Here is a 25,519-nt window from a genome sequence, read left to right as displayed (position 1 = left end):
TGCTGTTGGCCCAAACATTCTGCACAGGTCTAAAACAGCTATCCAAAAGGCAAGACAGTGGAGAATCAGTCCCATTGTGCTCTTCAAGTGATCCTATCCACCGTGGGATAGCCTGGAACTCAGTGTTGTTTACTCACAGTGCATTTGTGTGGCTTTTCCCCTGTGTGTCTCCTCATGTGTACCACCAACATATACTGGGCTTTGAACGGCTTCTGCTCCCGGGAACAATCCAGCCATCGGCACACAAACTCCTTCTTCTCTCCATGTATATGATCATTGTTTATATGCTACATAGGGACAAAACAATATTACAGTTTAACTCCTGGATGATCTGGTGGTTCCTTCTGGCCTTAAGCTGTATGACTCTCTATTGCTCCCGTTTAAGACTTGTTTTTATTAAAATATTCATATTATGATAGCGCCCAGGAACCTCAGAAGAAAAAAACACATAGAACAAAAAGACAGTCCCTGCAAAGAGTTTACAATCTAAGTAAATTCAAGGCCCCATCCAAAGCCCATTACAGTCAATGAGAGGCATTCCACTGACATCAACAAGCCTAGGGCATACAAAAATATTAAGTTGATCATGAGTTTATTGAAATTTTACTTAGGACTCAATTTACCTTACTCATGTTGAGTAATACTTACTCACACCAATGGAGTCTCATTTACATGCTACTCTACATAAGTAAGGGTTGCAAAAGCAGGCCTCTATTTGACTTCATGCTAATGTAAGTTTTTCATACAACATTTTTTTTTTCAGGGGATATGTCCTCCAAATAAAAAAGTCAATTTAACTGATTAATTGAATTTCAAACCACCCATTCTGACTCACTCCATATTTCCAGCATTTTCTTAAAAGTGGGTGTATTTATTTCATGTATGCCTGGAAAATATTACACACGGCAATGATTAAAAAAAAACAAACAAACCCTAATCGAAGTGGAGTTCACGCCAACCCAGACTTCTTTTGCCTTTTTGTAATATAGTTTGTCCCTCGTTAAATAGCTTGCCTCAAAGGCTAAGTCTTAAATATGGCCCTCCAAAACACTTGTGCAGCTGTCATTATGGTCAGTGGGAAATGTGTGAGGTGTCCAAAGGCAGAATTCGGTTCTATGACTTTTGCTTGTTCCAAAAGGTAACTTGTGCTGTTCCACTCAGCAAGGTAACACATTTAAGTACATGCTTAAGTTTTCATCAAGTGCTCGGATGGAGTGCTGAATCAGGACCCACAAAAAAATCGAATTTAGAAAAAGATTAATTGTTCAAATTCTTTGCTCAGATTTTAAGAAAAAGCACCCTAGACCGGGATTTTCAAATAGGAATGAATTTCAATGGGATTTGGTTGCCTAACTCTACTGGACTTTCTTTGAAAATCCCAGCCTTCATACACTTTGTCATTACAGTTCTTCAATTGTTTTTGCAGGCTTCCGAAACAGTCATCATTTCCCAGCTTTACCACTAGGTGGCCTTCTGTCTCAGAAAATGCAATTCTTTCTATTAAGGTAAGAATATAAACTATTTCCAGAGTTTAAACTTGATCTTAGTATAGAGATGAAATCAGTATCTGCTCCATAAGTAGCTCACAGAAAAGTCAGACATACAGAAAGTCAGTAGTTCATACTGGAGCACAAAAAGATAATCCTAATTTTTTTAAAGTCCTGAAAACAATTAGAAAACCATATAAAATCACTTATGTTCACAATTATACAGTATCCCCATGGCAAACAGATGTGGGTTTCCTATAAAAGATGACTGTTCTTTTTCTGTTTTCTAAGCTTTATTACCATTTCTTAAATGTTATGATGGTGCACACAGCATCTGAATAGAACAGATGTGCTGGACAATGTACAACATTTAATCTTTAAACGTTTATGTTTCAAATGCATATCTCTGTAGTCCATTCATATTACATGAGCCTGTACCAAAAAAGTACAGATGGTCAGTATTTTGAAACTGAATCAGAACAGTACAGAGAGGTTTATGTGTACTCCTATTTCCCGAAAGAAAAAAAAAGTGACTGTACAAACCTCATTGGCCAATACTCATAACTATTGGCCAAGCCTTCCAGTAAATAAAATGGTGCATCAGCTGGATAAAGCTACATGGGATGCAAACTAACAACTGGTGAATGTTACACAAGTTGAATTCCATCTGATTTCAATAGAGACCAGCAGTTCATTTTGTTCTCGTTTTAACTACAACAGCATCATTTTACCTACACAGTCAGGCAGTGTGCAAAACTTGTTAGTTTTGCCTACATAGCAATTATAAAATCTGACTTTTTCCTCTTCAGCCATACAACTAAGATTCTCACCCAGGCCCTTGTCAGCTCCCATCCTCATTAATGTAACCAATTCTCATTGGCCTCCCTAAAATTCAGCCCATCTCACCAATCCATGCAAGATGCAGCCACTAAAACCACCTTCCTAGTGATTTGACGGTCATTCCCCTCTTAAAATTCCTCCACTGGCTCCCTCCTTCTCCACAACATCAAGCGTCTTGTGATTGCCTTCAGGGCATTGCATAACTCTGCTCCTCCCTAATTATCTGCTCGTCTCTCTTATCATATCACTCCTTTCCCGTCCTCTCCACTCTTCCCACAGTCATCTTTACTTTCGTCCATGTTATCTCAATGCATTGAATGTCCTCTCTAAGCTAGTCTGCAAAGCCCCTTGTTCTCATTGAAATCCCTCATCTTCAGGGAAGGCCTCGAAGAAACTGGCTGACAAAGTCAAGTACTAATCTGCTTCATTTATTTTACTCTTGAATGAGCTACTCAGCTCCCTTGGAGGAAGGGGTGGAAAGGGAGAGGTGTAAAGACACTGGAATGGAAGCTGGGCATTGGTGGAGGAAGAAGAGGAGACGGATGAACTGGGTAAAGAGAATGTAATGTGCTAAGCCCACATAAGAAAACATACACAGTTGCAGAACACAACAAAACACTTAGCCAATAAGATTGATGGCTTTCATCACTTTGGGTCAGATTCTGATCCTGTTACTGTTACTCAGAGTGAGTTGTACCTCACTCTGGGAGCAGCTCACTGATATAGAGAGAGACAGGCAGAATTACATAAATTGTCTATCCATTTTTATTGGGCATTTAATTATTATTTAGCAATATATACATGTATGTGTGTGCCTCACACATTAAAAAACATGCTACAAATAGAGTTAATGATCTTGCAGACAACTGCTATGTAAAACGTTCATTAGTTTGTGAACTTCACGATTCAGGTTCTTTCACTCAAATAATTACCTTTGGATTTTGCATGGTGTTTTTGACTCCTTGGTCACCACTATGAGAACAAATGAATAGTTTTTAGCTTTACGCTTTGGCATAAGAGTATTATGCAAAGCAGAAGCTCTGGTACAGTACAATAAGGATTTATGGGGTTTCAATTTATAATCTGTTTGTAACCTTATTACACCCATGAAATGTCACATTCCAGGGACTACATCAGAAGGATTTTTTTTTTCCTGGTGAAATTGAATTTTAATACAGTGGTCCTAGTGTCTTATGGGTGTGAAAAGACTGTTCTTTTAATTTTTATCTGTTATAGGCCCGATCCTTTAAGTCTTACTCATGTTATTAATCCTTACTAAGGCCAATAGGCTCATGCAAGCCAATAAGCCTACTCCCCAGAGTAAGGATTACTCACATAAGGCTCTGCTGGATCAGGCTCCATATTATTAAAAGCTTCTAATCTGAAAACTGAAGCTCTCTTAAGAATAGAAAATTTCACACAATGTCCCTCTCACACAAGCATGATAGAACCTCCCTCAAAAAGTAAGGTCCATTAATAGAATGCTGTTCACCTTCATGCCAATTGAATGTTAATCAACAGAGTTAAATTAGTTCTAGCCCAGTTTCTTTGGTTTAAAGGGTGCTGCGATGCTGAGCATATAACATTTCTGCAGAAATACTGTGACACGGAGGAAGACACACAATGCAGGGTAACAATTTGCAACTCCACTAAAATCAAGGCTGAATCTGGCCTATACTCTCTACTGGGAATGCTCAAAGGGATGAGAAACTTGAAGCATGATTTGGAGTTGCCCTAGAAGCCAAAGTAGTCTATGATCACATCCGAATGGCAAGAAATAAAATCATAAAAGATAGCCTAAAATGTGGAGCCAATGCAGGTTTCATAAGCCGCACGTGCTGCTTTGCACCACAGCAGAAAATGCACGGCAACATTTGAGGTAGGAACTTCCAAAAGATCTTTTGTTTAATTTTCCCCTTCTGTGAGTTTTCTATAGAAAGGGAGCACATAGGGCTATCCTGACTGACTAGTTGGTACCTATTAGTCATTCATAGATAAACAAAGGCCAAATGTGTTTCCCTTGGTAGCCAAAGAGTAGCAAGAGAGACTATCCTTTGACACTGGAAGGATGATTCAGGAGCAACAGAGAAGGAATAGATAACAGATCTAATTGAGGATGCATTGGCTAATGAAGTATGGTTTGGAGGATAAAACAGAAAAGTGTGAAGAAAATATCTAAGTTTATTTCATACACTGAATACCTTATGCAATATATTTAACAAGAAAACCAGAAATAAAAGGCATTACTTGCATGCACTGTAGCTAAAGTTAATGGTGCTGTGGAAAGCATAACATTAGCATCTCCAGTAAGTTTTTTTTTTTAAATAATAACTGTGTAACTTAAATTTTGCACTAACTAAGCTTTTGGCAATTAATTTCCCAGCACTTGGAAAGACAACAGTCCCCATTAAATGTATGGATTTAAAAGCAGTACAGACAGGCCACTTTATTGGGCAGTCTCCCCAACCCAAGTGCACAGGTGCCAAAGGCTGGAAAAGACACAGAACTGCTGCAGTTACTGTGCGTGAGACGGAGGGTGAGCCATGGTGAGTCAGTGCAGTGGAACAACCTCTAAACATGGCGTACTCTGTATCCGCATGGAGGGGCAGGTTGAGAGTTCACAAATTGCACAGAGCCAACATTCCAAGTCTTGGTGTAAGTGGCATCTGTAGTGCAGATTTGAGGCCAGCAATACAAATTGGAGTTACCACTTAATAGAGCAGAATAGCTGTGTGGCTGGGTTGGAATGGAATTAATTGCCCCCAAACCATAGGTGCTCCATGTAAAGCCCCTTTACTTAGGTTTGTGCACAAGGGCTGAAGATTTGGCCTTAAGTCCATGTGCAACTAAGTTGCTTCAATTATCAGATATTCAAGGAGCATCTGCGATATGAACCCCTGCACTGATATCTACCTATCAAATCTGTTTATCTAAGGCCTTGGCTACACTTACCAGCTAGTTCGACGGCTGGAAATCGAAGTTCTGGGTTCGACTTATCGCGTCTAGTCTGGACCCGGAAGTGCTTGCCGTCGACTGCGGTACTCCAGCTCGGCGAGAGGAGTACCGCGGAGTCGATGGGGGAGCCTGCCTGCCGCGTGTGGACCAAGGTAAGTTCGAACTAAGGTACTTCGACTTCAGCTACGTTATTCACGTAGCTGAAGTTGCGTACCTTAGTTCGAATTAGGGGGGGTAGTGTAGACCAAGCCTAAGGTACTAGCTGCCAGTACCGAAATATCTGAGCAGCTGACCATCTTTAACATGCTTAGCCTCACAACTCCCTGTGAGGTAAGGAAGTATTAGTATCCCCATGTCACAGATGGGGAACTGAGGCACAGAGATGGTAAGCGACTTCCTCAGATGGCTAAGTAAATTCAAAAAGGGCATTGCCCTTCTAGAGATGTGGCCATGCAGCACTTATGCAAGTGCCCATTCTTGTTTCCTCCTCAGAGGTAGAGTCCATGACTCATCACTACTCCCCGCTGCCATATTAGGCAGTCAAGCAATGAGGAGATGACATCAGAGCGGCTGCTCCTCCACAACATTTCATTGTAGGATGGCAGGCCTCCTCCCTGACAACTGGTGAGAGATGGAACGAACGACATAGATGGAAGACATCTCTGAAAAGGAGCTAAAATGTAGAGATGGGCCTACCAGACCACAGATATCCCCCTGACAATGGAAATCACAGAGGAAGGCAAAAATTGTGTGTATGTGGGGTTAGACCTTGCTACCACAAATGCACCCAGGGTAGAATTTTTATAAATGATCCAACTGGTAAAACCCAGCCCCTCCCTTTCCTCTCCAACCCTTGCAGCAGTTCTGCAGGGGACACTGCATTCCTTAAAATTGAGGTCTCCATCTCCCACCGATTGTAGAAGTTCTGCATCACTTGCCTGGAAAACAAGTATGGATCCTTCCTGTCCTTTTTCTATCACACTGGAAAGCCTCAGGAGTAGTCAGGCCCTGAACAGCCAAGGTAAGCAGCAACAAGAGACCAACATCCCCTTCACTGCTCTATAAAGATGAGTATTTGACCCATGTCCTTAAGGTGGCATAAGCACTTAAGCCATTTTTAGTCATTAAGATGGAAGAAGCACATAAGCTGCTTTAAGTCCTTATGGTGGCATAAGCTTTTAAGCCACTTTTAAGTTCTTAAAGCCAAATACAGCCTATTGCCATACATTGAAAAGTGTGATCTTAGATACATGCCTGCCCAGAAGCTCCAATTAGTGGTATTCCGAAGTGTGGCAATTTTTTTTTCTTTTTATAGTGAAAAACATTTCCCAGGTGATCAGAATTACAAAATTACTGGAGTGATTTGCTCTGTACATTTAAAAATATTTTTTAAATCAAATAATTACATAAAGTTTCATTCAAAAAGGTGGCTCTTTCAGAAACTTATTAGCATGTGAAAACCAGGAAGTATAATTTAAACCACTGTATAGACTTCAACACCATATGGTATCTGTACAAGTGATGCCATTGTAATACATGCACTAAACAGCAAAGGATGTTTATACAGTAAGTTCACATAGGGTAGGGTACACACAGGTATTTAGGCATTTGAAATCAATGGGAGATAGGCATCTAAGTACTTTGATGAATCCCACCCATGGTTGTCAACCCTCTACACCAAGACAAAAAGAGTCAGCTCTACTGTAATTCTGGTTAATTTGAAGTCGGGTGCCATGTCAACTTTTTATTACTCTCTGTTGTTAATGTTACTCTTCCTGATTCCCAGCGTAGTTCCTTGAGGATTGGTTAAATTGGAGAGAACAGCCAGTGAAGAGTGGAGGGAGGAGAAAGATCAAAATTAGAAACCCAAGTGGAATGAGAAGTAACGATGAGTTATAACCAAACAAGAAGGTCAGCAGAATTAAATGGAAGGGGATCAGATGCACATGGAGAGTGGGAGGGACAGCAAGCAGGTGTGCACTTCAAACAGTTGAATGGTAAGGAGATGAGGAGAGAAGGTAGCATTAGGAAATGCTGGATGATAGGAAAAGCAGGAATTAAAGAGCGAGGGCTGGGAATGAGATAATGCAACAGTTAGAAGTTAAAGTAGTGGGGGGGGGGAAGACTCAGAGAACTCACAGGGAACAGAAGAGAAAGCAGAAGTGGAAAGAAACACACTGGAGATCAGGAAGAGTCTGTGTGTGCTGCAAAGTCCACTAAACGAAGAGAGACGAAGAAGGAGGGAGAAGGAAAGTGGACACAGTCATGTGAGAAGCATATACTGTTAGTGCCCCATTCCCAGTTTAACCACGGAGGCACTTTAATCTAGCACTAAAAGAGATAAAAAGATGATTTTAGTCATACCACTAAGCTTTTATACCAGTGTTAAATGAAGTTGATTTACCTCAGTGAAGTTCCCCTTCTCCCTTGTGCAGTATGCTGGGGACTGGTTGGTTGCCATCCTGTCCCCAGTGGTGGCTGCATTTGAATGGTGCCTATGCTTGTAAAATGCATTGGGCTAGGCACTATGAGCTAGGTTGTGCCCAGCCTGGCAAAGGTGTGCAAGGGAGGAAACAGAGTGCAAGAAGCCTTCTTCTTCCCTCCTGTTTGCCCCCACTGTCCTCTGCACAGGTGCCAAGCCTGGGTCTAATTTCCCCTCTCCCCATCCGCCAGCGACAAATACTATGCAAATCTATGCTCCCTCCAAAAGGACTGGGACCGATAAGGGACACAGCTCCCATCAAACAATAGTGCTGACCCCAGGTGCATGTGGGAAAGCATGCAACAATCTGTCAAGGTGTGCGGGGTCCGAGTTGTTGCTTTATGCTTCAGGAGGCATAGTAACTGAAAGGCAGAATTCCTCCACAAGCTTCTTCTTGGGCAGCTTCCCTCTTCAATGCCCTCCACCATGGCACAAGACACCACAGCCTTTTATTATTCTTTTAACACCTGTAGTACAATGGAGACCATTGGCCACAATCCCGATCAGGACCCCACAAGAAACAAGGAACACAGGGGTTGGATAGGGGAGGAGGAAGCTGTCAAATACAAGCCATTTTAACATACATTTACATTTTGGGATGGTCATTCTAAATAGACAAACTAAGAGTCAATTACTTCTAACGCCCATTCTCCCGAGCCATCGTGAACTGGAGGATTTGTAATTGTTGCCACAGCAGAAATGGGTCTTGAGTAGTGTTGTTATCGACATGCAAACTCTTGTTATTAAACAGGAACATGTTATATAATAATATAAAAGACACATCCCAGCAGGGCTGTTTTCTTCTTGCCTGTGTTTCTGTTGTTAACATAGATCTGATTATTTTTCTTCACTTTCCTGTAATAACAAAAAGCATTCTCAATTTTGTAAGTTAAAAATATTTCCTATTTGCTAATCTGTGTGGGTGGGGGGGTGATTCTGCTCCAAAATTTAAATCTTTTTCTTCTGTTCTCTATCAGTCAATTCTGCTGTTGTCTTTGTTGCCCATCAATAGGTTAAACATATCCAGCTTGTATGTTTAAATGCTAAAGACAGAGAAGTCCCCAAGGATACGTCAATCGTTGGCCCATGTACAAAGAAAATACTGTATTTTGCTCTGAAGAGCTCTCTGTGGCAATTTAAGCACAGTGAGACAGACACAATATCCTGGAGAGAGCAAAACCTGCCTTATTACATTCCTGACCCAAGAGAAAGGATCTGCCCTTAGGATATAAAGGGAATCAGTGGGGGGGGGGGGAGGGGAAAGTTACCTAATCGTAAAAATAAAGACAGTAGTTCATAATACAGCATTTCCTTTCTTTTAATCTCTGATATCGTAGTTATACAGTATGTATAGGACACAACATGGATGAGGCAAACATATTTTGCTGTTTAGGCTGAAGAGGTATTCCTTGAGACTGCGTTTTAGGTTTCCGTGGTTTTATATAGGCTTTGGGATTTTAGGGAGGGGGTAACATGATATTATAAGGATTCTTTCCCAATAAGATCACATCTTGTTCTTGTTTTATTTGACATACCTTCATTCACATATATAATATGCCAAGTCTGCTAACAGCAAAATGTTGCTCAGTAAAGGTGGTGTTTTACAATTCTTCCTTGATTTCCTGTGCAAGTCCAGGTAGACATAAAGCGATGGGCAAAAACTCTGTTTTTACTTCTTAATATCAAAGGTCTACTGAACAAGCATCTGCCGTAATCTCTGCAACAACTGGTGTGGATGTTAATCATTTTACGGCTATATAAAAGCTACTTTAATGGGTTCTCAGTTCTGTTTCTCCTCTGATGTTCCCTCACATGACATAATCTAAAACTAAAGTGCCATCTCTCAGGGAAGAGTGTTACATTCTTACATTATTAACTGGGAGGTTAATAGAGGAAGCTGACATTTTAAGGAGTTCAGACTCTCTTTTCTTTTTATTTCTGGAAAGAATCTTACAATATACTTAGAAACTGCTGTGAGAGCTAAGCCTTGCCAATCCCTTTTGTACTGAAGTTTATATTGTATGTGCATGAGTCCAAGAAGAGTGTCAGAGCTTCCATATTTTGTGAAACTAAACAGAATGCTCTGCCCTCACCCTGTCCCCAATAGCCCTAATTTGGGGATCTTCCAGATATGATGCTAAAGTCCGTCTATTTGAATGGGCATTGTCAGAGAGCGGAAAGTGGGCTTTCTGTCTAGTGGGAAGGTGTGATGAGGGTGTTGAAGCTCCACTGGCTACCACATGACTGGGGGTATGTTGGGAAAAAGTCCTGCTGCTTTGGGGTAAAATTTTCCCATTTTCAGACATGACTTAGGCACTTAGAAGGCTAAATTCCTTTGATTTGGCATGAGATGTAGGCTCCCAAGGGCCTAAATCTCTCTTGAAAATGGGGTTTAGGCTCCTAAGTCATTTAAGCACTATTGAAAATTTTACCTTTGGTCAATTTTAACAATCCACTGTTCTTCAGTGTATTAGATGTGTGTCAGGGTTCCGCGAGCTGTAGATGATCTCTCTTTGGTGTGGGGTGCGAATAATAAATAACAGGTAATTCATCAGTTCAGAATGCCTTGAGCATAACCCAAGGATCACTAGACATACTAGTGGAAAGAAAGGGGACCATGTGGAGGTGATCGCTAAACCCTCTGCCAGTGAAGGATGACTCCAGGCTGGCCCAAACAGGCTAGCACTGGGAAAAGTGGTAGGGGCAGAGACTGTTTGCTTTGGGTTGATCCAGTGCACCAGCACCTAGTGCAAGTTATGTGGATTGGTAGAGGCCGCTATTCCTGGCTATAACCACTGAAGGAGTCCTGTATCCTAACCCTGGTTGGTGAGCTGGATTTGGGGCAGTCCTCTCAAGTGTACGTGCTTCACACACACGGTCTAATTACTCCATAAGGCCACCTTGTGTGATGCTGTGCCTGGAGGATGAAGCAAGGATTCTACATGGATCTACCAGCCTACGCACCTCACAGAGTGGAGCACAAGAAAGCCAGAACAGTCTTAGTGCTACCAGAGGGGAACAGTTCTGTAGTATAAGTGCACGTAGGGAAGGATTTGCTCATATAAGTAGGTTCTGCTACACACACAGAACTCAGTTCTGGCCTCAGTCACACAGGCACAACTCTCATGGAAGCCAATAGGAACTGCAGTCATGGACGCAAGGGCAGAATTGGGACCATAGCTTGCTGGGGGAGAAGCTGCAGGACTGCATTCTCCAATGTCTGTGTAATTAAACCACATATTGACCAACCAGAATGAGTGAGCTCATCTCAGAACGCTGCCCAGCAAATACATAATTTAGTTGATGTTATGAGTGATTGAATATGGAAAGATACAGTATAACCTTAGGCTCAAATCCAAGATTCACATCTTTAATGATCTTTATATATTGGGAATAAAATGGTTGTAGCATGCCACCGTTGTAGTATTTCCAGGAAACCCATGTTTTTACCTACTAAAAAAAAATCCACATACTCAGTATCAGATATGAACAAAATCTCACTTCTTTCTTTGCAATAAGGAACCCACTATAAAGCTGCATACAACCATTAACAAAAACATACATGAAAAATAGGCATGCGAACTGCTCCACGCACTTACCACAGCTGCAGATTTTAATGTAACATTTTTTAAAAGAATATATGCCATTTCTAGCTTTTTTAGAGAACTCTGCTTAGTGCAGGGGACAGTAAAGTAATAATATACAGTATGTCAATAGAGTATTTCATTTTATTTGAAAATACTATGGAAGATGAAAATACCATCCTGGTTTTGTAAAAACATACTATCACCTACTAGGTAGGACAGCTTAATACTTTGGATGTTTTCCTCACACTACTGCAAGAGAGATGACAAAAATCTATAGGTCTCCTTCTTGCAGCCATAGCTCATGTGATTTCAATGGAAATCAGACCTACTGTATATATTAAAAGTGAATTAACTACTTTTTCCATATTGTTCCCCTTTAATAAATTCTAGCCATCGTTTCTACTGAAGCCATTTAGACCCTGATCCTGCAAGGTCCTCCGTTCTGGATGACTCTTATGCCAGCAGACAGCCCATTAAAGACTATAAGGTTCTGAACGGAGCTCATGGCTGAGGTGAGGCTTAGGCAGCTATTATTGTATCTGTTCCTGTATTTTGGTTTCAAACCAAAATAAAAGTAATAATATTTTTCTTAAAACTTCTGCATTGTCACATTTCACAATGCAGATCAAGCCAACACAGCCGAGAAATAAACTCGGAATAGTAAAGATGCAGAAGGGGAAAAAGTTTCAGGCATGAAAACTAATAAATTGCGTTACATAAATTGCGCAGCTTTAATGAGAAAAACCTGTGAAAATTACATTGCAGTTTAAGGCAAGGTTTTGAAAAAGAGACCTCAAGCAGGTTCAGACCAACAGGCTCTTTGAGTTAAAATGTAACCATATATTCCAGCAGCTTTATATCATTTTATATTAGCAGAGACAAACTTCTTAATCCCATGAGCCAATTTATAAATCTAAGAAATGCTATGGTATGATGAAACAAGGCAAAGCTACAGAGTAGTATTTTTAATAAGATTTTGAAGAGTTCCAAGCACCCACACTAGTACAATGGGTCATCTATCTACACACAGAGGTTAGCAAAGTATATGCTGCCCTAAGAAAATTTTGCTCTACTATTTTACTGAAAATCTTATGCACATAATGGGGGAAAGATAGACAGCAAGGAAAGCAAGGGACAATTAAAGCAATCTGCTAATTAGAGTATGTTAAATATATGTATGTAAACATTGAGCATATATATGGTACTTGCTGAATGATATGTAATTCTTTTAGTCCAGCAGTTCAGACTTGGACCAGATTCTGCAAAGCCACGAATCTTTCCCATTGCTTTTCATAGTTTGTAACTAATCCCTGTACTGCTACCACTGATCCTCTTAGAATAAGAGAGGGGGTGAGTTCCTCAACAGGATTTTCCCATATAAATCAATAAAAGAACATTTTTCTTTTTAAAGAGAGTTCTGTCATTCAATATGATCATATCCAAATCATCTACAGCGTGAAAATGCTGGTGCTTCATCTTCAATTTTAGACCTCTACATAGCAGGGATTCTAAATCTATCTTGACTTTCTTTACAAACTGCAGGTTAAATTAAGTGACAGACACTGATCCACTTTTTGCTAATAAAAAAAATGGACCAGATCTATCCCAGAGCTATGAAGGAAGTGGCTAAGTATTAGGGAAATCTTTAGCAGATAATGTATATATTTAAAACTTGTTTCATGATAGAGGAGATGACGAACTGGAGAGAACCTACTGTAATACCCATAGGTAATAAAAAAAACACTGTGTCATCTTCAATAGCATCATCCAGGCCTAAACCAGAATGAGACATCCCTGGCTCTGGTCTTTTCAATCGCAGGTGGATATTTCTGGTCACCTGTTAACAGCATCCTTTGTATAATCTCATCATATGCAGCAATATCACTTCTACAGTCCCAATAAGGCATTACGCTTAGATCTGGGCTTTTTCTCCTGGCTATCTATTTAGAATTAATCTCTCAAGCTCTTGTAAGGTTTCTCTTTTGAGCTTGTCATAGAACATGGGTCAGGGCTACAAAAGGTTATAACCCTCATAACGTTGGTATCCACTGACTCTTGTGGCTATAGTTACATCTCCCACCCAGCACCAGCCACTCCTCCCAACAAATATCGTCACCAGCTCTACAATCAGCTCTCAGCACCCTCTCCCCATCCCTGCTACACCCCCAAACCACAGCCCAACCTCCCATTTTTTCTTTCCATGCCTCAACCCCCAAAACCATCTGTGGGCATGTCACCTGTCTTGTTCACTATGCATGTAAAGCCACCAAGAGAAACTGTGAAGCATTTTATTAATATGCTGATAAGACTCAGATAGAATGGGTGGAATCCTGGCCTCATTGAACTTAATCGGAGTTTTGCCATCGACTTCAATAGGGCCAGGATTTCACCTGATAAGTCTCCTTTCCAGGGAATTTGGACAGAGGTGTTTCCCTGACTTCCCAATGTATAGTAGAAACAGGGACTGAGATGAAGGCTAACTGGCTCAGGATCAATGCAGATGGTATGGGTGTGATATTTGTTAGGAGTGGGAAGCATTTTGAGGAATTGATGGTGATTGCATCCACTGTCAGAGCATCTGTCTTCAGTTTGTCAAAGTGGCGTTCAATCTTGGGGTCTTGCTGGTCTCACCTTTCCTCCCGGACTCCCAGACATAAGCAGTGACCACTAATACTTCCTTTCATCTGTTGCTGGCGAGAAGATTGCATTCCTTCTTCTCAGATACAGACTACAACACAGTAATCCTTGCCTTGCCAGCTCAAAGCCAGATTACTGCAACACACTCAGCCTAAGGCTATGAAGGCTACTCATAAGTGTCAGGTAGCACAGAACACAATTGCCTGCCGTATATAGGAGAGAACTGAAGAGCATATATTTCTGTTAATTCACTTCCAGGTGAAGTTACTATTATATAAAACCCTAGCTAATGTAGGTCTGGGTTATCTCAATGATCATCCCTCTCCCAATGCCCTGTTGTGGCCACTGGAATTTGACAGGAATGTGCTAGCCTAGAAAGAAATCCGCAGGAGCCAGTGGAAGGGCATTCTTGGTGACCAGCCTGTGGCTTTGTAATGCTTCCTCATCCAAAAGCCATCAGAGCCTGAGCCTGGTGCCTTTAGTATGTGATTTGTTCAGGCTTTTTACTAACTCTTAAGAGTTGGCAATTAATTTCCTGGCTGGTAATCTGCTGGCTCTGATCCATTCAGAGAAAGTGATTCTATTGTACAGAGGTAGGGGTAAGTGTGCAAGGCATATGCTCCCTGTTTGAAAAAAAAATGTAGTATTCTCTTAATTTGAATCAGAGTGGTCATACTTAGAAACTTGCTAATAGTCCTAGATAACTAAATAAACTCAATATTTGCAGTACTCTTTAAACTGAGCATACAGAAGTATAAGGAATAGTACAAATACTGAGGTGCTGTTATCCAATTATGGCAAAATTGGAATGTTTTACAGTGCAAAAATCATAGGTAAACGGTGCACTGATACTAGCTATATAAAGGCAGTAAGAGAATTAGTAGTAATAATGTTAATGATGATGATTTTAACATTAGTTTGCTGCATTTAATTTCTCTGATGTTAAGAAGAAATAAAATGAGAGAAAAAGACAAAGCCTGAACCGAAGCAACCCTAATTCAGGAATCCTAAATTCAGGAAGCCTCTTAACTAAGGCAACATAGAAGACTATGTCTTAATTCACCCATTGTCCCCCAGGCTCCAAGATGCAAAGGAGGGTGCAGACTTTATTTGACTTCACTGCTATCTGCATTGCCCTATTCCTATCCAACCCTGCTATGGGGTCTTGTTCCCTTCTGGGCTTGGGTGAACTTCAGCCACGTACGGTAATTAATGTAAGTGACAACTGCATAATAGAATCACATGGAATAATGAGCATTTAGAGGCCTGATATTTGTGGGGCCTGATCCTGTTCTCATTGAAACGTATGTCAAAACACTCAGTAAATTCAGTGGAAGTTGGATCAGGCCCATGGTTGGAGAAGAGCACTGTTCAGGGTAAGCTGCTAACGAAAAGGAATGGATGGAGCTAGCTGAGTTGTTTAACCTCCTCCTTCCACCTGAAAATTTAGTATGTTCCCACCTGCCGTTGTGCTGCTGCTGTTCATTCTTTTAGTGCTTTCTTGACACGTGTAGGAGAGGATAAGCCTAATGAGCGGGAGTGTCAGCACAATATAAATTACTGCAAGGGAAAACTTGATGCATGGCTCGGGATGTGAAAGAGGAATGTCCACCACTGTTTGTGATTATGGATCACATCACAATCTAATAGCAATTTTTACTTAATCAATAATTTCCATGCTGAACAGACAGCCCTGTTACAGAGAATCGACAAGCAGGTGCTGATAGCGACAAGCCTTGTTATTAATCTTTACCCTGCCAGCTTATCAGCCAAACTACTGTAAAAAGCACCACCAAGATGGATTTAAAAGCAGGTTTTCTTCCTTTCTCTTGTTTTTTGTTCCTCATCCTTCCCCCTCCCCCTGCAGATACAAAATGTTACATACACTTTATATACTAAGTTTATTTGAGAAACCTGGGGCTTGAATTACACCAAAAGGCAATTCATATTAAGCAATTTCACAAATCAGTGGGACCTAGACCAGCACTCAGTGTTAGCCATTATAGGCTAATAAATCATACTTTCTCTTTGAGATGTCAATCGCCAAAGTGCTTTGTAAAAATGTTGGCATCTGTAATTCAGCAAAGCCTTTTCATCTTGAAATAAGATGCTCCAGACTGATAACAAGAATAATCCTCTCTTGATCAAAAAAAAAATCTGCATTTTACCAATTAAAGCTGCTGCCAGAAGCCAAAAGGAGCAGCATTGAGACTCCACTGAAGTTTATCTCTGCTAAACACAAGGAGGAATACAGTTAGAGCTTTGTTTCATTTTCAGCTTGACTACTTTATCTTACTCTAAGAACTGCAGCATCTCAGCCCAGTGATACATGTAAGAATGGTATATGCAGACCTCATACCTACAGTACAAGCCACCAAATCTACCCACTCCTGACAAAAACACCACCCATTCATTTTATAGATTAGATACCCAGCACCTTGAGGAAAAGTCACATGTGCATAAACGCTTCAGAGCAAAAACACTGAATTTATTCCATCAGGATAAAAGGATCCGCTGCTTGTTTCTATTAAGAGGTTACACAAACAAAAGGTTCTGAAAAAAAAGATAGAATAAAGGGAACGGAGCAACTGAAACTTTAGTGTCAAATTCTTAGAACTGTCTAAAATGCATCAGCTAAATTTAACTGCATACCCACAAGCCTACATTTGCACATGCAAAACTGCCATTTCTATGCATGATCAAGCATTTACACACGTAATAACCTGGTCCACACAGATTAAGTTTTCCCAGGAGCAATCACTACATGCGCAAACCTTTCAGGCACAGGTTGGGTGGCCAATGTGGAAAACGGGGCCCTGATATCAAAGATTTTGAAGCTAGCTTTTCATGTGAGCACTGTGGAGTAAACCCTGCCTTCTATCCTGTAGGCACATGTGGGAGGCAAAGCACAGCAGAAACACTGCATTTCCTCTGATGGATGTGGGGTGCCAGACAGTGGAGAACTTGCACTAGGTGGATACTACACTATTTTATGGCAGAGCCAAGCTCTACAGCAACTTTTTGCACAGGAGTGAATTTCAACCCAGGATAAATCTGCTGGCCCAGGTACCATATGGTGGGGATGGCAGCAAGTTGGGCCTACTGTGCCCTTCCCAACCCTCTGGACTAGTGGATACAATCAGTTATGCACCAGCTATGATACATGGGTGCTGAATAGTCCATTGCCCTGCCCCATGCCTTTTCAGCACATTTGTCTAAGCACTGTTTATTCAGGCAAGATATTCAGGATTTGGTCCTCAACTGCTATTTCACACATGGAATCAACGTTGGAAATCACCTGACTAGTATAACTAAAACAAGAAAGAAGTTGCCAGTGTGACTGCACAGCTACCCAAACCAACCACTGTACATGCAAAATAATATTCATTTCAACAAGACTCCCCTATATGTTTCTGCACTCAAAAAGCACAACCAATCCCCTTGCTCATTATCATACCTGGTCCTTCCCATCTGTGTGCCCACTTGTGCTAGTTAAACTGTGTTTTGCAGCTCATGTTTCCTTCCAGTTTAACTGGCTCCAGCAACGTAAACGAAAGGCAGTAGTAGGTTAACAACAAGTTTTACTGATGCTGAAAGAGAAATGCTAATTATAGAGCAATTAAAATTGAAATGATTACATGTCTCTCTCTAAATCCCCTTTTAATTCCTCACAGATTAGGGTGGTTTGTTTATTTGTAACCCTCTTTCTATTTAAAAAATAAAAGCAACCAGAACAACCCAACCTTTTTTTCCCTCGTTGGTTCACTGAAGGCCATACTCCACATAGGGATAATTCAGGACTACCAGCTTATACACACTATGTAATAGACCACTTAGAGAACCTGAATCAAAGTCCACTGGCATCAGTGGTGAGTATTTCCACTGAGCTTTGGATCAGGCCTCCTGTGAGTAAGAAAGTGTAGCTAATATCGCAGTGCTTTCTCTAAACACAGCCCTGGGCTGCAAAAGGCATGAATGTCTAATACATGGGCTGCCTGCAGACATTTTGAAGATGGACAGGGGATGTGCTAGGCCTTCCCGGCTATTGACTTTGCATGCTGCCCGTGGAAAACAGCTGTGTAGCAGCCATTAAGTGAGTCTGGAGTTACTTAGCCTTGAAACCAAGAGCACTTACACAGTTACTTTTGATAGGGGTTAGAGGTCCGGGATGTAATTTACTAGTATATTTTTCAACAAAACATTCTATACTATATGCCTAAACAGAGAATGTGTGTCAGAGAGAGAGAGAGCACAACTGCGTTGGGCAGAGATGTGCCTTTTTACACTCTAGAAAGCATGTTGGTGCTCTAAAACAACAACTCCACACAAATACACTCTAGCTGGGCAGTTGGCAGCCTGTGCCATATGAACCTGTGAAAGAAGGGGGGTATAATTTCATAATCATTAAAAAAAAAAAAAAAAAACCTCGGGGGAGGGGGGAGATTCAAAATCTAAGAACTAAAAATTCACTGAAGACCCTCTATGCATGTGCCTCCCCTTACTATCATCCAAGATCTGGAGACAGCTACAAAACACACAGAGGAGGTGTTGAAAAACCTTTCCATTGCTCTCTCTTACCTCTAAAAAGCTCCCCATCCCCCCAACCCCATCATCAAGTTCAGGATCTGGATTCGACTCAGGTCACCCTACTATGAAAAAGATTTCCCTTATATTAATTGTCTACATTTTGAAAATGAGCAAAGTCCAGACCCAACAAGGGAAAAATAACATTGCTAGTTATAGATAAAACGCTCCACCTAGAAAATAACAATTAAAATAATGGTCAAATCTAGTCTTCAGTCATTTCAACTGAAAGGAAATGTACCTGAGCTATTCAGGGCAAGGGCTGTCATGTTTTTACTCTACCAAGCACAATGAGTTTCTGACCTTGTGGAGGCCGCTAGGTGATACTGAAATATAACTGAATAAAATAATAGCAAAGCACACTGAAAACAGTCCTTTCAAATAAAAAACACATTAAATACACGTGTCATTAGGCTCCTTTAGATCGTTTAGCCCCTCAATTCCTGGGGCCATGCCTTTACATACAGTACCACACACACTGTCAGCGCTGAAGAAAAGAAAGGAAGAATACAGCAGATGACTAACCACATTTGAGAAGGGCTGTATGTGTAACTGCCTATTTAAAGTAAGATGCTAATGCTCAGCTAAATTGTTGTCAGTGGAACCCTGCCGTCCCGGTTCATGCAGCTCTGTTTGTTCCGTTGGCCATAAGATTTTCAAGGAGCTTTTCTTGAATGTGCACGCAGGTGCGTCTCACATGCTCAGTCACAGACCCTGCAATGTCTTACTCATGTGAATAGTTCTTATCCATGTCAGTAACCTGCCCCTAGTCACAGCATGGGGAATGGAGTCCCTTCCATGCCCTGGAACACTGTAGGTAGCAAAGGGAAGCTCTGTCCAATCCCTGCCCACCACAGCCATTCCGAAAGGGAACAGAAGCAGCACCAGGAGGCAGTGCAGAAGCAGAATAGCCAAGATTTTCAAAAGTGATTAGTGATTTCCAGTGCCTCAATTTTTGGGTTCCCAACTTGAATCACCCTAAAGGGGCCTGATATTCAGTGGATGAGTGCTTAGCAGTGTCTGAAAAATCAGGCTTAATTTAAGATGTCGCAGATCAGGTATCCATAGATTGCGGCACCCAAAATCACTAGTTACTCCTGAAAAGCTTGGCCTATATGTCCTGGTGGGTAGCCCTGATCTGGGGGCATGGGCTGGCTTTGGGGGCTGAACCCCCTGCTTCTTTTGTGAGAGCGAGGTGCAACCCTCTGCCTCAAAGGAAGAATCTGGAGGAAAGTCAATGAAGGAAATGCCACATGTTGGTTCTTCTGAAAGGCTCCAATACCTGGCAAGTCCTATTGGGCACAGGCCATTTTGCATATCGTAGATTGGCCTTTGTAAATATTAAGGGCCAGATTGTGGCTGACCCTTGTGTATATGCCAAGAGGTGTGTATAAAGTACAAGCAGCCTTCCCATTGCCTGAACACAAGTGCTAGTTACAATAGCAGCCTTGCATTCAGTGGAGTGCAAGGGCAGTGGTATCTGTTCACCCTTGGGGGAGCAAATCTGGCAGCCTAGCCCTGCAAATGCACAGGAAGAATTCAAAAAACTAAAATGCAAAATGTATGCTGTCAGTCTGAGTTTAGGGCTTCTTGATCTCGTATAATCAAACACAACCATAAGAGGATTTTACTGCTGTGTGATTAAGGGGAAAACACTAACCAAAATAGGTCTATAGTTCTTCAAGTATAACTATTTGTGTTTTCAAATAAAAGAATAATTATCATGAAGGATACACAGTAAGCGGGGGAGGGATGAGAAACAGTGTTGCATTTTTCTGATTGCCATTGTGTTAATATTTAAACAATAACTTCAGTCGTTTCCTTTAAGGATAATTTTCTTCAACAATTTTTTATCTTTAATGTCTAACCCCTTTGCAATATTTTGTTCTTTCTAGTCTCACTGATTTCTAGAGGGTGGGGTGGGAGGAAGACAAACTGCAACAAAAAGCAGATTTAAAAAAATATACAGTATCTTATTAGCTTCTGGGCGTTGGAGAACATTTATCAAATATTTAAAACAAACTTGAGCTCAGCTAAGCCCAATTATAATATCTCGCTGGGCAGAGAAATTAATTAAACAGCTGCATGATAAAGACCCCAGCAGCAAACTGAAGTGCTAAAATAAATAAGTTTTTTTCTGAAGGATGTACATAAGAAAGTATGTAACACACATGTTCAAACAGTAATGGAAGTAAGCAAGCTTTTCAGGAGTGCAATGTACCTGGCAGGCGAACATAGCCCAGGCCCTAATACTGCTCTCCAACTTTGTGATTTGCTAATGTGAAACACATGCATCCCTTTTGCACCAAGTTCAAATAGCCCTGGAATTCCAGCAGTGTAGCTCAGCGACTGAACCAGAACAAGGGCAGAACTTGTCAGGATTTAAGAGCTTTCAGCAAAACCCTTCAATTGCAGCCGGCACCCTATTCCATAGGAGGATATCAATTATAGATAGTGACTTGCTTTAGCAGGGCAGTCGGTACTGTCAGACACGAGATAGACAACCATGAAGAATCATGAATCTTTCTATTAACTGTTGGGGGGAGGGAGGAAGGATGGACAGGTGCTATAAATAAAGCACAGCATCTGAATGGTTTAACACCTTGCCTCTTGGTGTATGTATCATGAAAATTTAACCATGCTGAGTTCTAAGTGGCACACACCACTTGAAAATATGAACCACCACTGAAATTGTTACAGCGTCAAATCCTCTGGGGTGGGTCCACAACACCTCTTTTGTGTATATTTTTATTTATTTATTCATAGCAAGTAAAGTTCTGTTTATAAATTCAATAAGAAAACACCATCTCTTGGAGCCCACTCCTGCTTTTGTTGAGTACCCACAATTCATACTAATGACAGTGGAAATTAGGATACACAAGCAGTGCAGGAAAAATAGTATCAAATAGTGATTAGTATGCCTAAGATTTAGACTTAATTGTGCTGAAATATATATGCTATGTGTACATATACACACATACATAGTCTGTGTGTATGTTATATAATCTATATTGTAGCAGAGCACCAGCTCTACTATAGTTAAAGTTGAGAAGTTTCCTGTTAAAATCTCTATAGAAATAGTACGTGCGCCTATGTGCACACGCACACACACGTACACACACGACTTGATTCTCCTATTGTTACACCAGCGTAAATCAAGAGTAAATTCACTGAAGTCAATAGAGCTACTTCAGTGAAAGAGTAGAATCAGGAGATATACACAGATAAATACAAATACATATGTACCTCCCCCACAAGTAGTGATGATATCTATATGATAAATTGCATTTAGCCTGCCCTTCACACAACTTCACCTGCACTCTGCCCACTAATCCCTCTGGACTGGAATTCATTTGAACATAGCAAACCCCTCAGCAGTTTAAAACAAAACAACCTGATAGAGCAAGATCTCTGTCTTTTCCTTAAATATGGAGTTTCCTTGAAAACTACGGTGGTTTGATGCAGAGTGTCCAATATTCAGTCCTGCCCCAGTGGCAGGTTTACAGTTCCTATTTAAAAATGTTAAAGCTCTCTACTTTCTGTAAAATACGTGAAATTTATGGAGCACATGGTAGAATGGTATGACACAGAGGTTTTATTTATACTTGTTTGTGAAGACCTGAATAACTCACTCATGTATAAGTCACACAGCCATTGCAAACTCATGCCAATAAAAGGACATTCTTTGTACGGGTCTGAACAGCATCTAACACAATGGAATCCCAATCCTGATTGGGCCTTCAGCTGCTACCTCCACATAAACATTAAATTAGAATTAATATATTCACAGTAGACAACCACGTATTCTATCTTACCCTAATTTGCATGGGCACACACACTGCACACTAGGTCAGAACCCCAGAGGGGGAACATCTGCATTTGACCAACAGTATTTAATAAAAGCAATATAAAATTAAAGACATAGGAGGAGAGTTTCAAAGGTCCACATTAGGGCTGTCAAGCGATTAAAAAAATTAATTGCGATTAATCGTGCTGTTAAACAGCAATAGAATATCATTTATTTAAAAAAATACAAAAAAAAAAATTAGGAGTCTTTGTGGCACTTTAGAGCCTAACAAATTTATTTGGGCATAGGCTTTTGTGGGCTAAACCCCCCTTCATCAGATGCATGGAGTGGAACATACAGTAAGGAGGTATAAATACACAGCATATGCAAAGATGGGAGTTGCCTTACCAGGTCGGGAGTCCACTCCATGCATCTGATGAAGTGGGTTTTAGCCCATGAAAGCTTATGCCCAAATAAATTTGTTAGGCTCTAAAGTGCCACAAGCAGGAGCGGCACCAGGGTTTTTGGCGCCCTAGACAGGGGCCCTTCTGTGCTCCCAGTCGTCGTCGGCAATTCTGCGGCGGGGGGGTCCTTCCACGCTCCCGGTCTTCAGGGCACTTCGGCGGCGGGTCCCAGAGCAAGTGAAGGACCCCCCACTGCCGAATTGCCACCGAGGGCGGCAAAATGCTGCCCCCACAAATCCTGGTGCCCTAGGCGACCATCTAGGTTGCCTAAATGGAAGCGCCGGCCCTGGCCACAAGGACTCCTCGTTGTTTTTGCTGATACAGACTAACAGGGCTACCACTCTGAAACCTGTCATTTATTTTAAATATTTTTGGATGTTTACTACATTTTCAAATATATTAAATTCAATTACAACACAGAATACAAAGTGTACAGTGCTCACTTTATATTTATTTTTGATTTCAAATATTTGCACTGTAAAAAACAAAAAAAATATTTTTCAATTCACCTCATACAAGTATGATAGTGCAATTTCTTTATCATGAAAGTTGAACTGACAAGTGTAGAATTATGTACAAAAAACCTGCGTTCAAAAATAAAACAATGTAAAACTTTAGAGCCTACAAGTCTACTCAGTCCTACTTCTTGATCAGCCAATCACTCAGACAAACAAGGTTGTTTACAATTTGCAGGAGATAATCCTGCCTGCTTCTGTTTATAATGTCACCTGAAAGTGAGAACAGGCATTCTCATGGCACTATTGTAGCTGGTGTTGAAAGATATTTATGTGCCAGATGCACTAAAGATTCATATGTCCCTTCATGCTTCAACCACCATTCCAGAGGACATGCTTCCATGCTGATGACAGGTTCTGCTCAATAACGATCCAAAGCAGAGCGGACCGACGCATGTTCATTTTCATCATCTGAGTCAGATGCCACCAGCAGAACGTTGATTTTATTTTTTTGGTGGTTCGAGTTCTGTAGTTTTCGCATCAGAGTGTTGCTCTTCTAAGACTTCTGAAAGTATGCTCCACGCCTCATCCTTCTCAGATTTTGGAAGGCACTTCAGATTCTTAAACCTTGGGATGAGTGCTGTAGCTATTTTTAGAAATCTCACATCAGTACCTTCTTTGCGTTTTGTCAAATCTGCTGTGAAAGTGTTCTTAAAACAAACATGTGCTGGGTCATCATCCAAGACTGCTATAACATGAAATATATGCAGAATGCGGGTAAAAACAGAGCAGGAGACATACAATTCTCCCCACCCCCAAGGAGTACAGTCATAAATTTAATTAACACATTATTTTTTTAACGAGCATCATCAGCCTGGAAGCATGTCTTCTGGAATGGTGGCCAAAGCATGAAGGGGCATACGAATGTTTAGCATATCTGGCATGTAAATACCTTGCAATGCCAGCTACAAAAGTGCCATGCAAGCGACTGTTCTCACTTTCAGGTGACATTGTAAATAAGAAGCAGGCAGCACTCTCTCTCGGCAATGTAAACAAACTTGTTTGTTTAGTGATTGGCAGAATAAGAAGTAGGACTGAGTGGACTTGTAGGCTCTAAAGTTTTACACTGTTTTGTTTTTGAGTGGAGTTATGTAACCAACAAAATTCTGCATTTGTAAGTTACACTTTCATGATAAAGAGATTGCACTTCAATACTTGTATGAGATTAATTGAAAAATACTATTTCTTTTGTTTATCATTTTTACAGTTCATATATTTGTAATCAAAAATAATAATATAAAGTGAGCACTGTGCACTGTGTATTCTGTGTTGTAATTGAAATCAATATTGAAAATGTAGAAAAACATCCAAAAATATTTAATACATTTCAATTGGTATTTTACTGCTAAAAATGTGATTAACCACCATTAATTTTTTTGAGTTAATCATGTGCGTTAACGGCGATTACTTGACAGCCCTAGTCCAAATGCTAACTAGGTACCTAACTCCTTCAGTGGGAATTAAGCACATAAATGCAATTTGCACCTTTGAAAATCTCCTCCAGTCATTAATATTATATTGTTTTTATTAAATGAGGTTGGCCAAATTCCCAGTTGTAAGTATCAATTATATCCATTAAAGAAGTGCTTAGAACCCGCAGAGATCTAGGTCCCATTGTGCTACGTGCTGTCTGTACACATAGTAGGAGACAGTCTCTATTCCAAAGAGCTCACAATCTAAGAGAGACAAAAAGTGGGACACAGAGGCTCAGCGAGGTGAAGGGCCAGATTTTCTAAGATATTAGGCACCTAAAAACCTTTGAAAATCTGATAGCAGATCAATACCAGAGTTGGGAATAGACACCCAGGTCAGTGCTCTATCCAATGGATCATGCTGACTCTGGTAGTTTGATTTGTACTGCTTTGAAGTGGCAGTTATAATTATTATTTACTATTATGGCTCTTATTATTTCACTTGTGTTGAGAGGCCCCAATCAGAATTGGGGCCTTGTTGTACTAAGCATGTCCAGACACATATGAAGACACAGTCCCTGCCACAGAGAATTTTTTTCTTTGTAATGCTGTGAGGTCCCATATCAAATACTGGCATCGCTTTCAAATATAAGAGACATTCTATTTCCATGTAATTCTTGCTGCTGGCTCTTCCCAATGTAATGGGTCCCTCTACAAATCAGATCAGACTAACACAGCCTTAGTCAATATCCACTTTTAAAATCTCACA

The 25,519-nt window shown here is 40.7% G+C and overlaps 1 protein-coding gene across 4 annotated transcripts in view; it reads right to left on the bottom strand.

Annotated features, from left to right (window-relative positions):
* Window positions 1-25,519, bottom strand: part of GLI3 (GLI family zinc finger 3) — a 253,463-nt gene that overhangs the window by 18,680 nt on the left and 209,264 nt on the right. For all 4 annotated transcript variants that reach the window (XM_054019886.1, XM_054019884.1, XM_054019885.1 and 1 more), the window contains one exon: window positions 138-287. In XM_054019886.1, the coding sequence (XP_053875861.1) occupies window positions 138-287 (150 nt within the window). The remainder of the gene's footprint in view (window positions 1-137; window positions 288-25,519) is intronic.

The sequence above is a fragment of the Malaclemys terrapin genome, chromosome 2 (genome assembly GCF_027887155.1).
Source record: "Malaclemys terrapin pileata isolate rMalTer1 chromosome 2, rMalTer1.hap1, whole genome shotgun sequence".
NCBI lineage: Eukaryota > Metazoa > Chordata > Testudines > Emydidae > Malaclemys > Malaclemys terrapin.
Note: the sequence above shows the minus strand (reverse complement) of the source record. Positions and strands in the feature narration are given on the sequence as shown.